At 30.7% G+C, this 26,059-nt stretch overlaps 1 protein-coding gene across 2 annotated transcripts in view; it reads left to right on the forward strand.

The window, feature by feature from the left end:
- Positions 1 to 6,476: 6,476 nt before the first annotated feature.
- LOC147812587 (disco-interacting protein 2 homolog C-like) overlaps positions 6,477 to 26,059 on the forward strand; it is a 76,837-nt gene continuing 57,254 nt past the window's right edge. For both annotated transcript variants that reach the window (XM_087161940.1, XM_087161941.1), the window contains exons 1-4: positions 6,477 to 6,607; positions 22,974 to 23,147; positions 24,986 to 25,114; positions 26,000 to 26,057. In XM_087161940.1, coding sequence (XP_087018066.1) covers positions 26,053 to 26,057 — 5 coding nt within the window. In that variant the 5' untranslated portion in view covers positions 6,477 to 6,607; positions 22,974 to 23,147; positions 24,986 to 25,114; positions 26,000 to 26,052. The remainder of the gene's footprint in view (positions 6,608 to 22,973; positions 23,148 to 24,985; positions 25,115 to 25,999; positions 26,058 to 26,059) is intronic.

Raw genomic sequence — 26,059 nt, forward strand, 5'->3', positions numbered from 1 at the left:
GTTCACTATAGCGGGGTTTGACACTAAAAGAAAAAATCCGTTTTTTCTTAGAAAGCTCCGATTTTTCTATTGACTGAAAAAACTTCCATATTTCAAATTTCGGTCCCTTGAGCGTTCACTATAGCGGGGTTTGACTGTAAAAGAAAAAATCCGTTTTTTCTTAGAAAGCTCCGATTTTTCTATTGACTGAAAAAACTTCCATATTTCAAATTTCGGTCCCTTGAACGTTCACTATAGCGGGGTTTGACTGTAAAAGAAAAAATCCGTTTTTTCTTAGAAAGCTCCGATTTTTCTATTGACTGGAAAAACTTCCATATTTCAAATTTCGGTCCCTTGAACGTTCACTATAGCGGGGTTTGACTGTAAAAGAAAAAATCCGTTTTTTCTTAGAAAGCTCCGATTTTTCTATTGACTGGAAAAACTTCCATATTTCAAATTTCGGTCCCTTGAGCGTTCACTATAGCGGGGTTTGACTGTAAAAGAAAAAATCCGTTTTTTCTTAGAAAGCTCCGATTTTTCTATTGACTGGAAAAACTTCCATATTTCAAATTTCGGTCCCTTGAACGTTCACTATAGCGGGGTTTGACACTAAAAGAAAAAATCCGTTTTTTCTTAGAAAGCTCCGATTTTTCTATTGACTGAAAAAACTTCCATATTTCAAATTTCGGTCCCTTGAGCGTTCACTATAGCGGGGTTTGACTGTAAAAGAAAAAATCCGTTTTTTCTTAGAAAGCTCCGATTTTTCTATTGACTGGAAAAACTTCCATATTTCAAATTTCGGTCCCTTGAACGTTCACTATAGCGGGGTTTGACTGTAAAAGAAAAAATCCGTTTTTTCTTAGAAAGCTCCGATTTTTCTATTGACTGGAAAAACTTCCATATTTCAAATTTCGGTCCCTTGAACGTTCACTATAGCGGGGTTTGACTGTAAAAGAAAAAATCCGTTTTTTCTTAGAAAGCTCCGATTTTTCTATTGACTGGAAAAACTTCCATATTTCAAATTTCGGTCCCTTGAACGTTCACTATAGCGGGGTTTGACTGTAAAAGAAAAAATCCGTTTTTTCTTAGAAAGCTCCGATTTTTCTATTGACTGGAAAAACTTCCATATTTCAAATTTCGGTCCCTTGAACGTTCACTATAGCGGGGTTTGACACTAAAAGAAAAAATCCGTTTTTTCTTAGAAAGCTCCGATTTTTCTATTGACTGAAAAAACTTCCATATTTCAAATTTCGGTCCCTTGAACGTTCACTATAGCGGGGTTTGACTGTAAAAGAAAAAATCCGTTTTTTCTTAGAAAGCTCCGATTTTTCTATTGACTGGAAAAACTTCCATATTTCAAATTTCGGTCCCTTGAGCGTTCACTATAGCGGGGTTTGACTGTAAAAGAAAAAATCCGTTTTTTCTTAGAAAGCTCCGATTTTTCTATTGACTGGAAAAACTTCCATATTTCAAATTTCGGTCCCTTGAACGTTCACTATAGCGGGGTTTGACTGTAAAAGAAAAAATCCGTTTTTTCTTAGAAAGCTCCGATTTTTCTATTGACTGGAAAAACTTCCATATTTCAAATTTCGGTCCCTTGAGCGTTCACTATAGCGGGGTTTGACTGTAAAAGAAAAAATCCGTTTTTTCTTAGAAAGCTCCGATTTTTCTATTGACTGAAAAAACTTCCATATTTCAAATTTCGGTCCCTTGAACGTTCACTATAGCGGGGTTTGACTGTAAAAGAAAAAATCCGTTTTTTCTTAGAAAGCTCCGATTTTTCTATTGACTGGAAAAACTTCCATATTTCAAATTTCGGTCCCTTGAGCGTTCACTATAGCGGGGTTTGACTGTAAAAGAAAAAATCCGTTTTTTCTTAGAAAGCTCCGATTTTTCTATTGACTGGAAAAACTTCCATATTTCAAATTTCGGTCCCTTGAACGTTCACTATAGCGGGGTTTGACACTAAAAGAAAAAATCCGTTTTTTCTTAGAAAGCTCCGATTTTTCTATTGACTGAAAAAACTTCCATATTTCAAATTTCGGTCCCTTGAACGTTCACTATAGCGGGGTTTGACTGTAAAAGAAAAAATCCGTTTTTTCTTAGAAAGCTCCGATTTTTCTATTGACTGGAAAAACTTCCATATTTCAAATTTCGGTCCCTTGAGCGTTCACTATAGCGGGGTTTGACTGTAAAAGAAAAAATCCGTTTTTTCTTAGAAAGCTCCGATTTTTCTATTGACTGGAAAAACTTCCATATTTCAAATTTCGGTCCCTTGAACGTTCACTATAGCGGGGTTTGACTGTAAAAGAAAAAATCCGTTTTTTCTTAGAAAGCTCCGATTTTTCTATTGACTGGAAAAACTTCCATATTTCAAATTTCGGTCCCTTGAGCGTTCACTATAGCGGGGTTTGACTGTAAAAGAAAAAATCCGTTTTTTCTTAGAAAGCTCCGATTTTTCTATTGACTGAAAAAACTTCCATATTTCAAATTTCGGTCCCTTGAACGTTCACTATAGCGGGGTTTGACTGTAAAAGAAAAAATCCGTTTTTTCTTAGAAAGCTCCGATTTTTCTATTGACTGGAAAAACTTCCATATTTCAAATTTCGGTCCCTTGAGCGTTCACTATAGCGGGGTTTGACTGTAAAAGAAAAAATCCGTTTTTTCTTAGAAAGCTCCGATTTTTCTATTGACTGGAAAAACTTCCATATTTCAAATTTCGGTCCCTTGAACGTTCACTATAGCGGGGTTTGACTGTAAAAGAAAAAATCCGTTTTTTCTTAGAAAGCTCCGATTTTTCTATTGACTGGAAAAACTTCCATATTTCAAATTTCGGTCCCTTGAACGTTCACTATAGCGGGGTTTGACACTAAAAGAAAAAATCCGTTTTTTCTTAGAAAGCTCCGATTTTTCTATTGACTGAAAAAACTTCCATATTTCAAATTTCGGTCCCTTGAACGTTCACTATAGCGGGGTTTGACTGTAAAAGAAAAAATCCGTTTTTTCTTAGAAAGCTCCGATTTTTCTATTGACTGGAAAAACTTCCATATTTCAAATTTCGGTCCCTTGAACGTTCACTATAGCGGGGTTTGACTGTAAAAGAAAAAATCCGTTTTTTCTTAGAAAGCTCCGATTTTTCTATTGACTGGAAAAACTTCCATATTTCAAATTTCGGTCCCTTGAACGTTCACTATAGCGGGGTTTGACTGTAAAAGAAAAAATCCGTTTTTTCTTAGAAAGCTCCGATTTTTCTATTGACTGGAAAAACTTCCATATTTCAAATTTCGGTCCCTTGAACGTTCACTATAGCGGGGTTTGACACTAAAAGAAAAAATCCGTTTTTTCTTAGAAAGCTCCGATTTTTCTATTGACTGAAAAAACTTCCATATTTCAAATTTCGGTCCCTTGAACGTTCACTATAGCGGGGTTTGACTGTAAAAGAAAAAATCCGTTTTTTCTTAGAAAGCTCCGATTTTTCTATTGACTGGAAAAACTTCCATATTTCAAATTTCGGTCCCTTGAGCGTTCACTATAGCGGGGTTTGACTGTAAAAGAAAAAATCCGTTTTTTCTTAGAAAGCTCCGATTTTTCTATTGACTGAAAAAACTTCCATATTTCAAATTTCGGTCCCTTGAACGTTCACTATAGCGGGGTTTGACTGTAAAAGAAAAAATCCGTTTTTTCTTAGAAAGCTCCGATTTTTCTATTGACTGGAAAAACTTCCATATTTCAAATTTCGGTCCCTTGAGCGTTCACTATAGCGGGGTTTGACTGTAAAAGAAAAAATCCGTTTTTTCTTAGAAAGCTCCGATTTTTCTATTGACTGGAAAAACTTCCATATTTCAAATTTCGGTCCCTTGAACGTTCACTATAGCGGGGTTTGACTGTAAAAGAAAAAATCCGTTTTTTCTTAGAAAGCTCCGATTTTTCTATTGACTGGAAAAACTTCCATATTTCAAATTTCGGTCCCTTGAACGTTCACTATAGCGGGGTTTGACACTAAAAGAAAAAATCCGTTTTTTCTTAGAAAGCTCCGATTTTTCTATTGACTGAAAAAACTTCCATATTTCAAATTTCGGTCCCTTGAACGTTCACTATAGCGGGGTTTGACTGTAAAAGAAAAAATCCGTTTTTTCTTAGAAAGCTCCGATTTTTCTATTGACTGGAAAAACTTCCATATTTCAAATTTCGGTCCCTTGAACGTTCACTATAGCGGGGTTTGACTGTAAAAGAAAAAATCCGTTTTTTCTTAGAAAGCTCCGATTTTTCTATTGACTGGAAAAACTTCCATATTTCAAATTTCGGTCCCTTGAACGTTCACTATAGCGGGGTTTGACTGTAAAAGAAAAAATCCGTTTTTTCTTAGAAAGCTCCGATTTTTCTATTGACTGGAAAAACTTCCATATTTCAAATTTCGGTCCCTTGAACGTTCACTATAGCGGGGTTTGACACTAAAAGAAAAAATCCGTTTTTTCTTAGAAAGCTCCGATTTTTCTATTGACTGAAAAAACTTCCATATTTCAAATTTCGGTCCCTTGAACGTTCACTATAGCGGGGTTTGACTGTAAAAGAAAAAATCCGTTTTTTCTTAGAAAGCTCCGATTTTTCTATTGACTGGAAAAACTTCCATATTTCAAATTTCGGTCCCTTGAGCGTTCACTATAGCGGGGTTTGACTGTAAAAGAAAAAATCCGTTTTTTCTTAGAAAGCTCCGATTTTTCTATTGACTGGAAAAACTTCCATATTTCAAATTTCGGTCCCTTGAACGTTCACTATAGCGGGGTTTGACTGTAAAAGAAAAAATCCGTTTTTTCTTAGAAAGCTCCGATTTTTCTATTGACTGGAAAAACTTCCATATTTCAAATTTCGGTCCCTTGAACGTTCACTATAGCGGGGTTTGACACTAAAAGAAAAAATCCGTTTTTTCTTAGAAAGCTCCGATTTTTCTATTGACTGAAAAAACTTCCATATTTCAAATTTCGGTCCCTTGAACGTTCACTATAGCGGGGTTTGACACTAAAAGAAAAAATCCGTTTTTTCTTAGAAAGCTCCGATTTTTCTATTGACTGAAAAAAACTTCCATATTTCACCTTTTTTCCTTTCTAGTTAAAACGAATTTTAAAATTGCATTCACTTGATTTAAAATAATGGATCGCGGTTTATATTACATACAATTAACAAGAAAACACATATATTCAGGACACGTGATTTAACACTTCCATAATCGGTCAAATGACCGTTTAAGAGCATCGAAAATGCACCCATCGTTTTTGCACATTTGACTTCATGACTTTTTCTAACAATTATACACAATATTCGTTTATTATATATTTTGTTTGTTTCGAATAATACTTGTCGTGTACCGTCCAGAACCGGTCATTTGAACAATTTATTGCTTTCGAAGGTTATCGAATCAGGAATGACGATGTAATGCTTATGATTGTTTTTAAAGGATGCAATAAATTTATCAATAATACTTTTCTTATATTATTCACGTTATTATTGATTATATTATTCACATAGACATTTTATTCACTCTTTTTGTGCTATGTCAGACCAATTGAGTGGTTTCTTTTTAGGTTAAAACATCTGGCCTTTTCAGTTAACTCGGTGTACGTCAATTATCTATAATAGCAGCCCTAACAGAGCATATTAAGGTATTATAGAGCATACATAAGTATTATTTTAACTGTCACTTTTATGATATATTAATGAATATAAAAGTTGCCTTAGTACTAAATATTTCTGCTTCTAAAACATAAGATAAAAGGGAAGTGTAGTGTGTATACCACTACAAAATTACAATTAAAACTCACTTGTAAATAAGACATGTTAACTTGATTCTACGTTGGGGTACCTGTTCGCAGATGAAGGTTGACATGATATATCTCCACATTGAGGACTCGGACGTGATGTGAACATGCCTGCTTGGACAAGAAACTCCCACTTCAATTTGAACTTCGATGGATGGTCCACAGTTGACTTGCTACTTGTGACTGTTACAATATCCACCTCGAGCTGTTGCTACTCAGTCTCGATCACACACAACGTATTCACTCTACTGCTGAAGGCAACACAGGAGCGACCACTATCGTGAACTTAATACAACTCTCATTATCAGCACTCAAAAGTAGGGTGATCTTAATACAGCTCTCCCGACTTCTCACAAAACAGTAATGAATCAACCAGTGTTATCCGTTCATCGAATTCTGTCACAGCTATAATTCTGGGGGGGGAGTACTGTAGTGTGTCTACCGCTACAAAATTACATTTACAATTCACTAGTATATAAGACATGTTCCTTTTCAAAAATGAAGGCTGATGGTCGATAAATATACCCCCCCCCCAAATATTTTTTTGGCTATGACAGTATTCTCACATTATAACAATCATTTCTGCTCAAACTACGATATTGAGTATTGACTGTGTTATTTAATTTCTCTGATTTTTCATATCTGTTTTTATATTGATATTTATTCTTTAATTTCCTCTGTTCTAGTGAACTGGAGTGTGCTTTGATGTACCTGCCCTTTATTTATGTGTGAGACTTCTTGAGAATACTATCTGAATTTACTGATAAGGGTTGGGGGACTGAACTTTGTGAAAAATGCACTTCATTTTTAGTACGGTAAGTACCGATTTTCCTGTTTTGATTATATTTTCAAAATTTCTCCCGAAAAAAAAATACCCTCAAACATAACTTTAACACTTACTAGATTCTTGTATATCCTCAACTTTCATTCTTTGGGGATCTTACCAGCATGGTTCTTAGCTTTTTCAAAAAAAAGCTTAAATATGCTTATTTTCGATTTTCGTTTCTTAAAAGCCCGGAAAAGTGCTTTTACATTGGGTGTATTTTAAAAGTGCTTAATTTTTCCCCTTTCAAAAATGAGATTTTTTTCCTTTACCATGTCGATTTTCACGACGTATATCAAAAGCGTGCTTTTCACATTGTTCTATTCAGCGTTTTCACAATTCCTTCAACCACAATCCATTTCCGCTTACAGTCGTCCATACCTTGAGAAAGCGTCAATCATTTTACATGTTTGATGAAATACTTGCGAAACCGCATGTCCCCCTACTCATCTGGGTTTGGTGAGATTCTTGCACTCTCATGTGCAACACTGTTGCATTTTGCAAGATATTCTCAATTTCAGACTTCATTTTCCACCCTCTGATATTGAACTGGAAAATTTCGTGATCATAATGCCTTATATAATCAAGAAAAGACTAGTTATTTTATCCTAATCATGTAAAATCTTTGAAAATTATTTTGCCTTTTGTTAATGTATATAGTGCTTAAAAAGTACTTAAAAGGTGCTTATTTTTTGTTGAGAGATTTGGCTACGAACTCTGACCGGCCTTCGCTAATTCACTTGTACAAACAATTTGTTTGTTTTTTTTTGTTTTTTTTACGTGAGATAAGTAGATGTACTTATTCAGTAATTTATGACAGTGATGCATAGTTACTGACTCCTTATTTCTTTTTATTCATTGAAGAACGTGGAAACTTAAGTATGCTATCAAATTAGAGATTAAACGAATATTGGGCCATTACTCTACATTCGGTAAAGTTTTTTTGGGGGGGGGGCGTGAGGGGAGGATGATTAGAATAGATTTAACAAAGAATACTCTAAAATTGTGTGCTTTTTATACACCATTGGAAATACTTTTTACATATATTTTTAATTTCTAAAATTTGTTCATTTAATTTCTGAGATGCAAATGGAAAAGCGAAATTTCAAGGATTCAAACTAGATTAATTTATATAGAACTATGAGCATTGTATTGCTGATTTTTTAAAAATTATATTCAGATATAATTTAGTCGTCTTTTCAACACTTTTTGTTTAAGAATTGAGAACCTTTTCTTTATCCTGCTTTTGTTTTTTTTTTAATGTTTTAATTATAGCGCAGCATTGTAACACAGCATTTTTACTTTCAATTTTTTTCCTGTAAGATAAGACAGATAATCAGTAACGCAGGAAATTGTTATTTTCAACTTTTTTTTCTGTTTCTTTCTTACTTTATTTATTAACTTTTCTTTTTATCAGCGTTTTTTATAAATCGTTCCTAAGGAACGTTATTCTTTTTATGTCACTTTTGTATTCGGCACTTTTTCTAAAAAAATGGGAACTGTGAAAAATTAGTGAGATTTTTAAAGTTAAATATTTTGTTACAAAAATTACGAACGATTTTTGTTTCGGCTCCTTTCTGACTTTTACGATTTTAAACAGAGTGCGTAGCATTGTTATAAAGTGCTTATTTTTGATTTTCGTTTTTTTAAACGCCCTTAAAGGTGCTTTTTTTATAGGGTGTTTTTGAAAATTTCTTAAGTTTCCAAAATGAGATATTTTATCTTAAGCATGTAGATTTTCATCACGAATTATGCGAAAATGCGTGGTTTTCTTCTTTTATTTTATTTTAATAACCGTTGTTGAACAGCCGACCCAATTTTTATGGATTTACGACTACTAATGTTCAACTACGTAGTCTTGTAATTTTGAGCCAAATCCATGAGACAAGGGAACTCCTGGATCGAGTATTGGGAGAAATTTGCCCTTGTGGAGGATCTAACCAATGACTCTTAGATAGGGTGAACAAGCCTTCAAATAAGAATTATGACGTCACGAATAAGTGGGTAACATGGTAGAAAAGAATGCCTTGCTTTTTCTTTTCTTCAGATTAATAATTTTAGGTCTCCCTTGCAAGTCAGAATAGTTTTTTTAAGATCTTAATTGAAAGTGATAATTTAAATGAACTTCACTTCATTATTTAACATTCTTATGATACTGTCCTTAAAACACATTAATCGTTTTTAGGAAAATAAAGCTATCGAATATTTTTTACTGTCATCCATTTATAATTTATATCTGTTGATTGAAAATTTTATATTTTTCATAATCCACTTTAAACTGAAGATTTTTTTTAAAAAAAAATATGTAAATAATGCAACAAAAAATTTATTTTATGATTCAATTTTTGCGCAGAAAATTATATTGCTTTACTTTCTTTCCACATCATTATTATGTAAAGATTAAATTTCAATTAAAAAATAATACATCCTGTTAATGATACATAATGTAATCTCTTTCTGCTCAAACTATAAACCATATGAAGTAAGTAATTTTAAAATTAAATCCATACAAAGATACTAACGATTGGAAAAGTTTTTATTCACAATAATGCTGATAAACTGTACAAAAATAAAGATTTTTGTACTACCTATATTAAAAAATGCAATACTCATAAATAAAAATGAAAATATTATCTTTTTTATGAATGACAATCCACTGGTCTGGCAGCTTCTTTTCAAAGTTTTATATAAAATCTTCATAATCTTAAATTTTGTCATCAACAGACCATTGCTTAAATTCTTCTTCCCCTCTTTCTTTCAAGAGCAATAATTCTTTCTTCTGGTGCTTTTCTTTTTGGGGGCCTTAATTCCTTAGTTATGTAATGATGAGGTAAATTTGGGAAAAATAGAGGGGAATGCATCAGAAGTTAAGTCTGTGCTCTTTCGAGGTAGAACAAGTATCGAACCATCTGCTCTTACTGCTTTATGTTCTCTTTCAATAAAGCGTTCTTCAAAGTACTTAAAACAGATAATTGTAGAATCAGTAACTTGAAAGTCTTTTCGAAAAGAGAGTTTCCTCCATTGATTCCTTCATTCAAAATCTTTTGGGAAACTAGTGATATTTGTATATGTTTCTCCTTCGTAACTAAAACGGTACTCCGGTACACAGCATGACCGTGGCATCTGCAAAAGAAATACATATAGCACGTTCCATTAATTTACGAAAAAATAAATATCTAATTTGATATGAATTTACGAAACAAATAAAAAATAATAAAAAAACTCAATTTTATATACTTCTAATTGAAAAGGCATCTAAAATTATAAATTAAATCTCATCATTATAATTTCAAATTATAATTCAATATATTTATAAACAGTTTTAACAAATTCATAACATATGGGTCAAGCTAACGCTTGAAAAGTAAGAAATAAAAAAAAAGTATATGAAACAGATTCAAAATATCATGACAAAATAGCTACATAATTTGTTTTAAAATAGTCACTTTCTGTAACTAAAATGGTGAAAAAATATCTTATTGCTTTTCATACTTATTTCATGTAAAATTATGAGCAAAACTAATTCCAGTAATAGCTTTTATAGTCAGTGATATCTTTTCTTAGTGACATTTGTTTATTACAAGTAAAAAAATAAATTTTAAAGATTTTTTACTTATTTATTGTAAAAACAACAATAACAGAATTACTGCTATTTAATTGAAATTATGGCTTACTGTCTGTTAATTTTTTACACAGACAATTACACCTATGGATATTAGTGTAGTAGATAATATCACTTGATAGCATGTAAGACATAAAATAATTGAAGAAAAAAATTTTACAAGTTGACTAAGTTTAAAAAAAGTGTACAGCTTCATGCGCATAATGTTTTGAAATAAACTAAAGATGCAAAGTAATATTAAACCTATATTTAAAAATTTAGCAAAAATATATAAAGTCATAGCACATCATAAAATAATATGCTATGTTTAATCTATTGAAATTAGTTTTTATTATTTTCATTAAAAAATTATTTTATTGTTTTCACTGTCATTTATAGTACAATCATATGTGTTAGTCTTCATAAAATGTATATATAAATTTCAAAAATATTTGCTAGTAAAACAAAATTAAAACTATATGTATTTCTAGTTTTGCTTTATTGTGTATTTAAATTATTTGAAGTACTAGAAACAGTTACTTTATTGTTTTTTAATGTTATTAAAAAATGTCAGGTAATTAAAAGAAAAGCAAAACAGTAATATAAAATTTATGTTTACAAAATGCTTCAAACCAAAACTAATATGCAAATAAAAATAAAGCTGCTTAAAATTTTAAATGTAGATAAAATTAGGTTTTAAGTTAGTAAAATCAGAAAATTTATTAATTTTTGAAAACTGGAAATAGACTAATTAAGATATAATTAAACAGCAATTGGTTTGATGTTTAAAACACTTTTATGCACATTGATAAATACTTGCTTTTTATTTTAGAAGTTACGTAATAAGAAAATACTCAATAGAAAATACTTAAAAATTAAATAATACCTCATGTTTATATAATGTTTCAAACCAAACCAAATGGAAAATCTGAACTAAAACTACAGTATAATTTTAAGAACATATATTAAAATTTTGTATATATGAGTAGTCTGTGTTTCAAGAATTTAAAACTAGAAAAATTATACTAATAATTCAAAACTGAAAACAAAAATATATAAAAACAATTGTTTTTATATGCATGAGTAAAAAATTAAATTTATAGGTACCAGACCTTAGTAAATATTTATGGATCAAGCATTGCCTACTATATTACATACCTGGTAACAAATAAAACTATTTAATAAAAGATACTTAATAATAAAATATGACTTCATCTTTGCTTAATGTACTTAATCGAATTAAAGCTGCAAAGAATTTTTAAAAATTTGAATTAAACAAGAAACTATAACAATTAGTCACTAATGAAAATTTAAATTAAAAATTCAAGCATTTAATATTTTATACATATAATTTATATAAATCAATTGAGAGGTACTTATGTAAATATTATTCATATTTATTCATTACTATGTTAAATGTCAAATAATTATAAAAGAATCAACTTAATACTAAAACTGCAAACCAAAATAAAGATGCTATAATTTTAAAAACGCATATTAAGTCTTAAAGGAAAGTATAAAAATGATATCTTCTCAAAATTTAAATCTGAAAACTAATTATTCAAGACTAGAATTAGAAGAATAAGAAAATTTATAAAAAATTAGTTTAGCTTATATGTAAATGAATAAATATTATTGCTTGATCTTCAATATTACATGCAAGATTAGTTAAAAAGTATGACATAAAATCTCATGTTCACATTATGTTTCAAAGCAGAACTATTTTTTATTAACATAACTATTTGTCATTGATATGTTGATAAATAAGATATTTAACAGAAATGTACTGTAAATTTTGTTTGTACTTAATATATTACAAACAATAAATTATACAATATGGAAAATGTTGTACAAATAAGAATTACAGTTTTTTTACATCAAATAAGAGAAAAATGCAATATAACATCGAATAATCCAATATCTATACGATGTAAAGCTAAAAAATAGATTTAATGTAATCTAAAGTTATTTAACTAATCTCAATTACTATGAAATCTATAAAATATCTATCTAATAAATCATATCAGCAACTTTTATACAAAATAAAGAGATGGAGTTAGCATTTTAATAACTTGAAAAAGGAATGAACAATTTATTTAGAATAAAATCTAGAAGGGTAAACAAACCAGTGAAGGAACATTTAAGCTTCGCTTGCCTTTTAAAAATTCTTATTAATTTCAAAATTCGTAATTTTAGTTAAATGACAGTGTCAACATATTTGTTACTAATTGCAAATTATGTAAACGGAAATGTAGAGAGCTTACATAATATTGTTTTAAAGTTTTGGAGGTTCAAATAACAAGTAGTAAGAAGACCAAGTGAAAGAACAGCTCTTACCAGTGACTGAACACCCAGTAAAGGAACACTTAATTTTGGCTATTTTTTAATGCTCTTTATGAATTTATAAGCCATACAAATATTTAAAAACAAGCCTATTCTTGAAATTATAACATATAAATACTTGGAAAATGTTAACTTTTTTTCGTAATCATGAATTGAAAATTAAAGTGTCAACATATTAACACATACTGTTCGTTCACTGGGAAATCTATGCCCAGTAAAGGAACATGCCTGTTCCCTCACTGGTTAGAAGTTGTTTTTTGTATTTTTAACATACTTTTAATGCGGAACATCACTAAAGGTACAAGAAAATTAAAGTTTATTATTTATTTTCATTAACTTAGAAAAAAAAAACAATAAAGGAGCACTTGTTCCTTCACTGGTTTTTCATCGTTTGGTGATCCAGTGAATAAACACCCCCTTATCTCAGTACTTTATTATGCTATGATGCTTAAAAAAATAAAACGTAACTTCAATAACTATATTTTGAATTCTCTTTTTCACAGTGAGAAAAATAAAACTATTACATGCAATTAATTCCACTTCAAACATATAAATACAAACACTCTCCTTATAGTTTTTTCAAAGAAAGAAGGTGTTGCAGAGATAATAATAAATTCAAAACTTTTTCCAGAGAAGTCTATTTGACCAGGTAATCCGAAACATTGCTAGATGATTACTGTTTGGCAGTAAGCTATCGTTACCAATCAATCTAAAGAAAAACTTTCAAATTCTTATTTTTAATCAATACATATGAAATGTTCCTTTACTGGTTGGTTTACCCTACGTAACAAAGAATAATTTTTTTCGATAAGTTACTCATTATTACAGGGTGTGATTATAATCAATAAGCTTTTAATTTAAACATTAAATTTGATTTAAACAACACAATATATCTAATACATTAGAAGAAACATTTAAATAAGATAAAGTGAACTTACTTCTCAAAAGGTTTGCTTTTCAAAGATTTCACTTTTCAAATAGGTCGCTTCCAATCGGTTTAAATGGCTACCTCAGTCCGCTGTCTTTCTTTTCGACCTTCGTCTACTTAAAATCTAACCCCCCAGAGAATGACATCACAACAAGAGAGTAGAAACAATATTTCGGCTGGAACACCCTATCTCGGAGGCTTTGAGCTAACCCGCAGTTGCGTTACACGGAGAGGAAGACAGCGAGTACCTCCCACGGTTAGCCTGACGGCAAGGGGACTCTAACCCATGATCCGTGTACCGCTGAGGATATTTAACGTCAGCACTGTGACTGGTGCAAACTGGATGCGGAATTCATATCGCCTGGGTTCGCATTATTGGAAAACGAACGCTCTGTCTCCTGAGCAATCACGACTCGTGATTTTCTCATTTTATTTTATTTTGAACCCATCGTTGAACAGCCGTAGCCTTGTAATTTTGAACCCAATCCAGAAGACAAGTGAACTCCTGGATCGGTACCCCCGTAGGTATGGATTTGTTATAGGAACATGGAGGACTTTAAGACTCGACATATTTAACGTGCATCAGTCACCATATACTACCATTTTCATTAATTCATTCTTCAGCTGGCGAGGATTGAACCCGCGACCTCTTGGACATCGGGCCAGCACCCTACCGACCAGGCTTTCCCGATGTTTACACTGGACAGGATAGCCTGGTACTCCCGGTATAGTAAATGGTTACTGCTATACGTTAAATCTGCCGGGTCACAAAGACCTCCATGTTCCATAACAAATCATACCCCTAGGGATCCAGAAGTTTCTTTGTCTTCTGGATTGGGCTTAAAATTATAAGGCTACTGAGTTGAACATTAGTAGTCGTAAAACCAAAATTGGCTGTTAAACGACTGTTGTATAGTTATAATATAACATTTATCGTTTACGCAATTCGTTCGACTACGATCCATTTCGAATTACCGTCAGTCTGCCAATCATTTTACACGTTTGATAAAATATTTGCTTGTCCGCAAATGCGTATGCTGAGCTGAATTCGATGGGAAGGATTCTCATACTCTCATGTATAGCGGCCTTTATTCTCAATTTCAGAATTTTCAGGCTTCATTTTCCGACCTCTGAAATTGAATCGAAAACTTCTCTCATTTTTATTGATCACTGGGATTAAATAAACATAGCCATTTTTTCTCCCAATAGCAAAGGAAAATTTTTTTTCTCTTGTTAATTTCATCGTTGATGAAGTGCTATCGTCTTCCTCACTGGCAAGCTAAATGGCCTTCTCGCGCTCATTATGTAGAGATCAGTACCATAATCCTTGACTCTGACATGGGGATCATTCACTAATTACGTATTTTGATGGCTATCCCCAGAGCAATCAAGAATTACAAAACTTTATTGCCTCTAAATTCCCGTCTTGTATTTATTCCTTAATTTAATAAAGATAAAAATTGATTGAGATTTTTAGTTACAATATTTTTATCTGAGGGACCATCCACCTATAATTTACCACATTTAAAAAAAAAAATTCGTGCATTTAATTAATTTTTTTATTATTTTTTGTTGTTGTATTAATACTTTTAAAAATTTTCAGTGCTCTTACTTTGTTTTATGAAAAAACTCAATAATACTTAAAGCAGGGGTCTGTTTAGAAGAAATTTGGGTCCGTTAACGGACCCTTCACAAAATATCTTTTTATAAAAACGGACCTTTCACAAAATATTTTAACTTAAAAACGGACCCTTCACAAAATGATTTTTTTTTAATCGGACCCTTCACAAATTTGTTTATCTTCATTATTATTTTGTTAATCGAATAAACCCTTCCCAGGGCAGAAAACAAGAAAGATGGATGTAAACGAATTAAGTTTTGTCTTCGGCAGACGATTCTTCCATTATTAGGCCGAAATGAATATTCTGCGTTCAGCAGCAAGGGCTAAATACCAAATATTTGCATGTTGCATCTCTAATTTAGAAGCAGCAATTGCTGTTTATTTTTGAAAATTTTAATTTTTTTAATTATAATTTTACAGTGCCGAGCATAATCTTGTATCTATTAACAATTTAAAAACTCCTTGAAAAAGTTATTTGCAATAACCGGACCCTATTTGCACAAATTCATAAAAGCGGACCCTGGTTGAAAGAATGTGAGTAATTTTTTCACAATTTCACGAAAAACGGACCTTTTACAAAATGTCTGGACAGACCCCTGCTTAAAGGCAAGATTTAAAAAAGTGTGGATTGTTTTCCGCAGCATGTCCTTATTTAGACTTTGTGCCATTAAACCCTACATTCAATCAACAAATCAATCAATTAAAAAAGTATGAAGTTAGGGGCTTTCACTATTTTAAATGCAGCAGAAAATCTTATGTTATTCCAAAAAACTCTAAATTCATTTCTTCATTATTTGATTTAAAAACAATTGAGATAAAAAAATTCAATCATCTCAAGTTTGTTAAATATTATGAATTAGTGTTTGTTAAATATTATGAATTTACTCCTGACAAAAATGTTTTGTTTCAAAAGTCGTTTATTTACATTTCAAAATTATTACTTTTTAATCATTACATGAGAGAAGTGCTTAAACCAAGTAGCAAATTTTAATAAAAATTATTAGGGGTCATACTCTAATCTACATTTGTAATACCAATTTATTTAAATTTTCTTAATTTGCTTAATTCTTTACTTATCTCTATAAATTCAATATAATCAATAACATAATCTTGTCAATGTTTTGTTGAATATGCTTTTATAAATAACTTATATTTAAATCTAAAAAATACACTTGTGAACCTTTATAAATAATAGTTAAATTAATTATAATTTTTAATAAATTTCTTTACCTTATTAAATAAAGTAATTAGTACTGATTTAAGAAATATAATGGTTCGCTCAATATTAAATATGCTTAAAATTGGGAATTAGTTTTTTTTATGGTGGCAAATGTAATCAAGAAAAGAGTTCTTTGTTAGAAACTAACTATTTAATCATGATCACATGAAGTTCTTGAAAATTATTTTGCATTTTGTTAATGCATATAAGAGGAACTTCCAACAATAGGAAGAGAAAATTTTTTTTAGTGCTCATATCCTAATTATGATATTTTTTAAAGTGCTCACAAATATTTTTTGAGCACTTAAAAGGTGCTTATTTTTTGTTGAATTTGGCTACGCACTCTGGTTTTAGCACATGAAAATCGATGATTAGATCAAAATCATTAAGGGTGGACTCTTTTTAATTTTTCGCACTCTACATGCCATGTACACTTAATTTTTAAAAAAAATTTATTAAAGCAATAAAAACTTTTTATGAAAGTTTTCTTCAAAATTATAAGGTCATTAATGCTAATTTCACTCTTTGCGTATTTCGTCAGATCTCGAAAATATTTTAAATCCAACAAAAATTTTACCCACATTAAAAAAAGGGTTAGATTCAAAACACATTTTCACTGACCAAGAAAACAGAAAACCACAAACGTAGGCGCAATGTGAGAAATCGTTAGACCACACGACAAAAAGTTCTGTCTAAAACAAGTTTTAACATATTTATGATCTAGAAAGAAAGGTTTGAGTTTAACTTCCTTATAATTTTTCTCTTCAAATAAAATTTCTGGCCGCAGCTGTCAACTGGTAGGCTCCTTAAGGATCAAGTACAGGGCTGCTGTTATTATTATCTAACCTCCTTATTTTGAAACAACAAAACTATTTGTTAAATATGAATAAAAATATGTCTTAGCCCATTAACCGACCAAACAACCACGTGTTTTAATTTTTCTCAGAACATTAACATCTAGTGAGCGATTGTCAGCCTGTGAAAAAATTTTTGTTATTGCAAGCGCCAAAAAGGTTACGACCCAAAACATCCTGTATCCAACTTCTAATACATTGATTATTTTGGTTAATTAAAAGTTTTTATTTGAAAGTAACATTTGAAATTATACGTTATCCTAGCAGTTCACAATTTTTTTTTCCGTTTGTGGAACCCTTAATAATCAAACTTCTATCTGTGGAACCCCGATTTCATAAATTAAGTTCATTAGGTGAATGTACAAACTAATTATTAAAAATTACAAACATGAAAGACTGCTAATTATGAAAAACTACTAAAAGACAATTATACATTTATTAACCAATAAAGTGCGATTTCAATTTCGAAATATTTAATAGTAGGAATAAAATTTTTTCGTATCTTAAATTAGGTTTGTAATCCGACAGTTGAATTAGCAAGCTGAATCTAATCTAGGCATAGATTTGTTTTCAGTCTAAAAATGAATGAAATAGGTCGTTGAAATGAAAACTAAAAGGAACTTAAGTTGAAATTAGTTGTTAGGGAATTGAATTGAATTGAATGTAGGGTTTAGTGGCGCAAGGTCCAGATGAGAACTTAGTTGTTAGGAAAGCACATTTCTTTATTACCGACTTTAGTTTTGATTTGAAGATCGCAATGGGACATACTAATGCAAATTAGTGTAAGTCCATCAATAAGTTGTTTGTATTTATTTTTTCATGAGTATGTGCCTTTTCTTTTGTCAATTTACTTTAAATAATTCAGTAAAGACATCCGAAATATTAAGTAAATAATCATTGTAATAATGATGATGTAAATAATGATTAAGTAAATAATGATTAATGTACCGAAATATAATTATAGGTTTCAAAAATGTTATAAAGTTCAAAGTCTCGGTACCCCTTTAAATCTTCTACGGAACCATAAGGATCAGCGGAACACCATTAGGGAGCAGCAACTTTAGCCCATGGAAGAAAATCGTGATCGCTCTAAAAATTTTCCTCGATCATCATACAGACATAAGTTACGGTCATAACAAGCGAATTTCTAATCTACGTGGTTTTTAAAAAGTGCTTTAAGGTGTAAACTTTTAATTTTCGTTTTCCAAAAGCCCTGACAGGTGCTGCTTTTGTATTGGGTGTTTTTAAAAAATGCTTAATTTTCCCTTTTCGAAAATAAGATTTTTTTCTTGACCATGTCGATTTTCGCCACGTATTATGCAAAAGCGTGGTTTTCACATTGTTCTATTCAACGTTTTCACAGTTCATTCAAACATAATGCATTTCCGCTTTCCGTCGGTCCGTAGCGTATGAAAGCGCCTATCATTTTACATGCTTGATGAAATGCTTACGGGTCCGCACATACGTTTACTGAACTGGATTTGGTGAGATTCTTGCACTCTCATGTGGAACTCTGCTGCAATTTGCAAGATATTCTCACTTTCAAGCTTTCATTTACCACCCTCTGAAATCGAAACCGAAAAACCTCTCGATTATTTTTTAATGGCTAATATAATCAAGAAAAGAGTTCTTTGTCAGAAACTAGTTATTTTATCATGATCATGAAAAGTCTTTGATAACTAGTTTGCATTTTGTAAATATTTTTAGCTCTTAAAAAAAGATTTCTAGTACTTACAAAGTATTTAAAAAGTGCTTATTTTTTGGTGAAAGATTTGGCTACCAACCTTGATCTAATAAACAAAAGAACAAATCGCACATAGAAAACTGGAAATTTACACAAAAAGAAAATTTATACAAACCTGTAAGTTAGCTTGTCTTTACCTATTAAATAGTAAATCGCATGCATGCATTGCGAGGGAAAGAAAAAGCAATATTTAAGTTTAATGATTTTTAATTCATCAATGAATAATGAACGGTATTTACTTTTAGCAATGTTTATTACGAATGGTGACGCATATTCATAAACTGAAATAATTAATAATGATTTTATAATAAACGCTAAAAAAATTAGCACCCCAGAGGCTAAATATATTTATGACTAAAAACAAGTTCAGCTGAATTCTGATCATGAAATTGAACAGGAAATTGAACTTAGCGTTCAAAAATTAGCCTATCGTAGGAAATAATTAATGAAACTTTTTGTTACCTACCCCACCTATAAAAAGTTATTAAAGAAATATTAACTCAACTAAAAGGTCTGGAAATCTTTGTTTGTAGGGCACTGGACCCATATCCAAGAGGTCTAGAGTTCGATCCCCACCGACCGAAGACTCCCCGTGTAGTAAACGGTGAAATTATTCTTAGCACTGAAAGTTTAAATTCAGTGTTGTTATGCTGCTAAAATATGTTGCTATTTGTCCCCGAATATGCGATATTCGGTCAATTTTTTTCCAGCCGAATATTCGATTTTTGACCGAATCACAGTTCATTACCACATTCGACCAAATCATATTCGTTAGGCCGAGATAGCCTGGTTGGTAGGACACTGGACCAGTGGCCCCATCCCCCCCCAAGCTCTTGAGTGCGTTCTTGGGCAAATTCTAAATTACCCCCCAAACTATTTGTTTTATTTAGTGTAAAAATTCCCCCCAAGCTTTAAGTGGGCGCATCGTGCACCCACCTTTACCCCTGGTGGGGGCCCCTGCACTGGACCCATGTCTAAGAGATCGTGAGTTCGATCCATGCCGCCCGAAAACTCCCAGTGTAGTAAGTGGTGACTGATGCCCGTTAAATCTGTTGAGTCACAAAGTCCTCCATGTTCCAATAACAAATCAATACCTTTGGGGATACTGATCCAGGACGTCCCTTGTCTGCTGGATAGGGTTCAAAATTACGAGGCGACGGAGTTGAACATTAGTAGTCGTAAACCCCAAAACTGGGTGGACTGTTCCTCGATAGTTATAAAATAAAATAACTCGATTAAAGAGAGCGGCGAAAACAGTTTCTTAATAAATTTTTTTGTTAACTAAAAATCCAAGACTTTTCAGGGGAAATTTCAAATTTAACAACGCAGAGTTAGCCCGTAACAGTAAGCCTATATTTGGCATCAAAAACTTTCATTTCAAAAACGTTTGTAAAAATAAAAATAAAAAATTTTAAAAAAATATTTAAAAAAAATTGCTCCAAAATCTTTTATTAGCCGCCTCACCAATAAAAAGTAATGGCCGAAACGTTACTCAAGCATCAGTTTTAATTTGGCCTCAGTTTTGCAGTACATTTGAAGAAACAACGTAGAAAGTGGCTTCGCAACTATTTTTCTTTCTATGCTATAAACGCTAAAATAGAATTTTCGAAAATTGACAAAAACACAATTTTTTTTGAAAATATTTCGTTGCAATATGTAGCGTATCATGCGAAGATGCCAAATGTAACTCAACTTTGATTTTTTTTTCTTTTGTACTTCAGAGTTGGGCTAAAATTTGCCTCAATAAGAACATACACCCAGGGTTTAACATTGGGATGTCTGGATTTTTAAGTATTGGTCCTAGAAGGACTTCCATTATTAGAACAAGATTCCTTTATATCTAGGACCAATATTATAATGTATAGACACCCCAATATTTAACCAACATTATAAGCCTATAAGGGACCTAGATAGAAATGCTTGAACACTTCAATCTCAGTCCAATATCGGAAGCTATTCTAAGCAGGGTATCTGCGCACCTGGAAAATCTTGAAAGTCATGGATTTCAGTATTGAACAAAATTTGTCTTGAAATGTCTTGATTTTAATTATTTCTTTAAAAAAATAATGGATTTTGGTCGCCGAAAAATCTAATTTTTAAAATGAAATCTACACCCCTCCCCCTCCAATTTCATGAAGTTCCGAATATCTAAATTTGTAACAAAATCCCCATTCATAGTTATATTTTATTAAAATATAAAATATTTTTATCCTGTTCTTTAAAAATTATGGTGTTCTTTCAAAAAATGAAAGAAAAAACATCATTTCCAGAGCGAATTATCTTTTAAATTTGTGTGATTTCAGAATTTTTGTTATTTTTTATTTTATCAATTTAAAATTCTAACTGAAACAATCTTTAGTTGTTGCTCTTTGTGGTATTCTCTCTATTTAGCTCTTTATTCAAATTTAGTAATGTTTTTAAAAAGGAGTCATCTCGATTTACTTTTTAAAAATATTAAGAAATCTAAGATGAAAAATCATAGGCTGGAGGGTCTTTACTACTGGGGACATAACGGTAGAAAGTTTTCCTTAAACGTAATTAAGTTTAATTATCATTTTAATTTATAATTTGTTAAACTCAAAATCAAGAAGAAAAACTAATTTTATTTTAACCTGTGAAATAAACATTAAGAAATTAAACTAAATTTAATTAGGAATAATAAAAGATTGATTTAGCATATCTTTTAAGTTTGACTCATTTATTGAAGTAATATAGTCTATTAAATGTAACAAAAAGAAACAATTTTAAATTACTTTTTACTTTACAAATAAAAATTGCACTAAAACATAAATAGAGGAACATTTTTTGAACCTGCAGTAACTGCTATTTTTATTCTCCAACCTCGTTTGTAGTTTGCACAGTCTCAGCTCATTGGTTTGGCAAACTGCTGCACTCATTGACTTCTGGAAAAATAGACAGCATCTATTCTTTGGCTCCATGGTTAACCTATCAAACAGTGTTTTGCTAGTGTGAGGGAGATTCGTCTTTAGTCTATTTACGAATTAAAAAGTACCAAAATAATGAGTGCCAGTTAATAAGAGTAGATCATCATGGAATAAAGTGCTTAATAACTAACCATCACATTACTAACACAACATATGTTAGACATTGTTATTAAAGATTTAAATGTTGACAACATTAGTTCTTTTATAATGCAATTTTTTCTTTCTTCATTTTCCTGAGTTTTATGCATTTTGTTTCTTTTTCAAAGTTTTTAATGTAAATGCAATTTTTTGGTTGTAGTTTTTGTCATTATATATGCACATACATAAATGCTTGCTGCTCCTTAAAAATATATAAATATTAGGTGTATGAAAAGCATAGAATTTTTTTCGTGTGTGTGTGTGTGGATGGGTGTTTATTGAAATTTAGTATAAATATGGCAACATTGCGAAACAAAATGGAGCAATAAAGACATTTATTTGCATGGCACATAATTTGAAGAAGAAAAGAAATATTCAAGAATTCGTTTCATTTATGAGCATGGTAGCCAGGTTAAGATATTCCATGTACATTAAAGCATAATAATATTTACAACTTAAACATAAAATTACTTTTATAAACTTTTTTGAAAGGAAAAAAAGTTTGAACAACCTTATTTAATAATCGTATTTTTTTGTTCTCACTGCCCCATATCTCTTGTGAAGCAAAGCGATATTTTACCTGTCCAGTGTCCCGTTTTTTAACGAAGACTCCTGTATTTTACGACTATAACCTGTTAACCCATATATTCTAAAATTTCTCTGTATTTTTTGAAGAAATTTATTTAAAATAAATTTTACCCAATAAAATATCCGCTGATGGCAAAAATAATTGTCTTATTCCTCAACAGATAGTGCTATTGTTAGTACTGCAGTATGTTGAGTGTTATTAGTTTAAGTTCTCCTTGCAGTCAAGCTAACTGTGGGACTTTTTTCAAAATTTTACTCGTAGCCTAGTAAATGTTGCTAGTAAAATCTCTGTAATTTCATTTCTTCAATATTGGCAGGTATGTATTACATTCATGTGATTGATCATTGTTTTGAAAGTATATACATTTATTTTGCAGCTGCTGTGAATTCCTTGGCTAAGTTTGGCGCTCACTGTGAAGAGCTTCCTTCTTTCCTTCCTTTCTTTCTGCAGAGGAGCCTCCTGGATTGTGATGAGGAAGTGAGATCAACCTACTATTTAAATATCTTATATCAGAAGCAAAAAGGACTTTACTCCTAATTCATCTTGAATGGTACATCTCTTTCGTTCATTAAATTTATAAATGAAGCTTTCAAATTTATATTTACAATAGTTTAGTGAAAGTAGGTATGAAGTGATGTTTTAAAAAAACTTAATTTTTTAGTATACAATCAACTATGCCAGAGATGGTTTCCAAATGGAAAATATGTACAGTTTCCTAATTATCCATTATTTAAATATGTTCAGCTGTTCCTTTTTTTCCTCCTAGTCTTTCCAGCAATTAAAACTAACATAGTTAGCCTAATATAGCTCACACAAGAGCACAATAATTGTGTTTCCTTTTAATATATTGTGTATAATGCATGGTGCATATCGTTTTTAAAAAATGCTTAAAGGTGCTTACTTACGATTTTCGTTTTTTAAAAAGAATTAAAACTACCTTTTTCATAAGGCAATTTAAAAAGTGCTTAATTTTCCCTTTTCGAACTTTTTTTTTCTTTGCCATGTTGCTTTTCGCTGCGTTTTAAGTAAAAGCATATAATCAAGAAAAGAGTTCTTTGTCAGAAACTAGTTATTTTATCATGATCATGTAAAGTCTTTGCAAATTATTTTGCATTTTGTTAATGTGTTTAGTGCTTGAAAATATTTTTGAGCGATTAAAAAAAGCACTTTAAGGAAGATTTGAGTGGTAACCCGGGTAAAGTTTTGAAATTTATATTTGCAATAGTTTAGAGAAAGGATACTTGAATATACAGGGTTATATTATTGAAATTTTTAGTGTAAAGATGGTTTCTAATGTGAACAGTTTTCTATTTATGCCATATTGTTCCAAGCTGATGTTACTAAATTAAAGTAAATGCTGCTTGTCTTTTTTTCACTTAGACATGAAGTACACAACTGTACAATTTCTATTAAAATTAAATAATTCTTAAATACAAAGACATTCTATAGGGTAAAAGCTAACTGTTGGTTCAGTCCCTGGGGGCTAAATAAGTCACATTAAGGTTTCAGTTCATTTAAACTAACAATGTATGGATTTGTAGTTTAATGGTTAGGTTATCCGTTTTCCACCGGAGAAGTTGTGAGTTCAAATTTCAGATGAGCCACTTGATTTTCATCTCTAGATTTCCGTTCTAAGAACTATTTGGTATATTTCATTCTGTTTATATTATACTTTAATTTAAATTATTTAAAAAAAATGTAAACTTTCAAAAGCAAAAAAAAGCTAAGTATTTAATTTTTAATTTTTTTTTATCAAAGTATATTGATTACTTTTTTTTTAAAAAATATTGTCACTTTAAATTTTTTGATAAACTAACTGAATTTTTTTCAATTTTATAATAAATAATTTTAATTTTTTATTAAATCTAATTATGAAAATGTAAGCAAAAATATGTTAGACTAGTTAAAAAAAAAGAAAAACTATTTATTACATAACTAGAAAATCATTCTATTAAAAATACGAAATTTATTTCGTATGCATTCTGATTATTTGAAATTCAATGGATTATAGTTAAGTAATAAATAGTTATTTTTTTCTTTTTTAAACAATCCTGATAATATAGTTTTGTTTATATTTCCATAATTAAGTTTAATGAGAACTTAAATTTATTATAAATAAAAAAAAATTAGTTATTAAAGCATATTTATTGCAACGTTTTTTCAATAAATATGTTTTATGTTAAAAAAATAATCCCTACGTATAATTCTATTTGATAAAATTCTATCTCTTTAGCTGGGACACGAACCCCCGACCTCTCTCGTATAACTTGAACAGAGTACCATTTACACTACAAACCATAATGAGCTGGAAAGTCCGTTAGTTTAGATTACAATAACAAGATGACTAAAGTCCTCCCTTTCATTGCTCATTAACGCATTTCTTTTCAGGCTTGTCAGTTTCTATTGTTGGTTAGGAAAAAACTTTGCGTTGGTACACGATAGAACCTTCAGAATTGCCTGTCGATATCGAAATTGTGCCCGTGGCTACTCAACCTTTGATAGAAGATAAAAAAGCTGGTAAGTTTCTTTTGACTAGAATTTAAGTGTATGTATTATGTGTAAGTGTATGCAGGGTATCTGTGTACCTGGAAAGTATGAGAAATCATGGAAACTCATGAGGTTCGTTATTGAATAAAATTTGTCATGAAATGTCATGATTTTATCTATTTTTTGAGAAAAATCATGGAAAGTCATGGTTTTTGGTCGCCGAAAAATCTAATTTTCGAAATAGAATTTACCCCCACCCCTATACAATTTCATGGTGTTGTGAATATCTAAATTTGTAACAAAATCCCCACTAACAGTCATATTTTATTAAAATATAAAATGTTTTCATCATGTTCTTTCAAAATGAAAATGAAAGAAAAAAGATTTCTAGAGCGAATTATCTTTTAAACTTCTGTGATTTCAGAATTTTTGTCATTATTTATTTTTTTATGTTATCAATTGAAAATTCTAACTGAAGCAAGCCAGTGATTGCCGAATTTTTTTTATTCCGAAATGCGATCAGAAAAATTAAGTCTTTCTTTTCTTTCCGATGAACAAGAAAAGTATCCTTAGAATATAATTATGCAGAGAAAAAGAAAAAAAAAATTCCTTATGTATTTTTTCAACTTTTTTATTGCTTCAACTCTTTCTTTACTCTGTTTTTTTAAATTTAAAATCTATATATATATGTGTGTGGATGCAGAGTATAACAGTTTTGCTTATACCTACCATTTCGATTAATGTTAATATAATGATTTTTTAAATTTATTGTTGTGTTTTTGTCGGAGAAAATAGTAACATTAAGTTATGAAAAACTCTTCGAATTAGTCATGGAAAATCATGAATTTGAAAGTCTAAAATGTTGCATGTGTATGTAAGTATGAATATTTGATGTTGTTGATTTGCTATTTTCAGATGTTCCCATCATTGGTAAATCCAAAGATAAAGTTTCTACTTCACGTCAAGATATGAGGT

Source organism: Parasteatoda tepidariorum, chromosome 4, assembly GCF_982258835.1.
Source record: "Parasteatoda tepidariorum strain Cologne lab strain chromosome 4, Ptep-v5.0, whole genome shotgun sequence".
In the NCBI taxonomy this organism is placed as follows: Eukaryota; Metazoa; Arthropoda; class Arachnida; order Araneae; family Theridiidae; genus Parasteatoda; species Parasteatoda tepidariorum.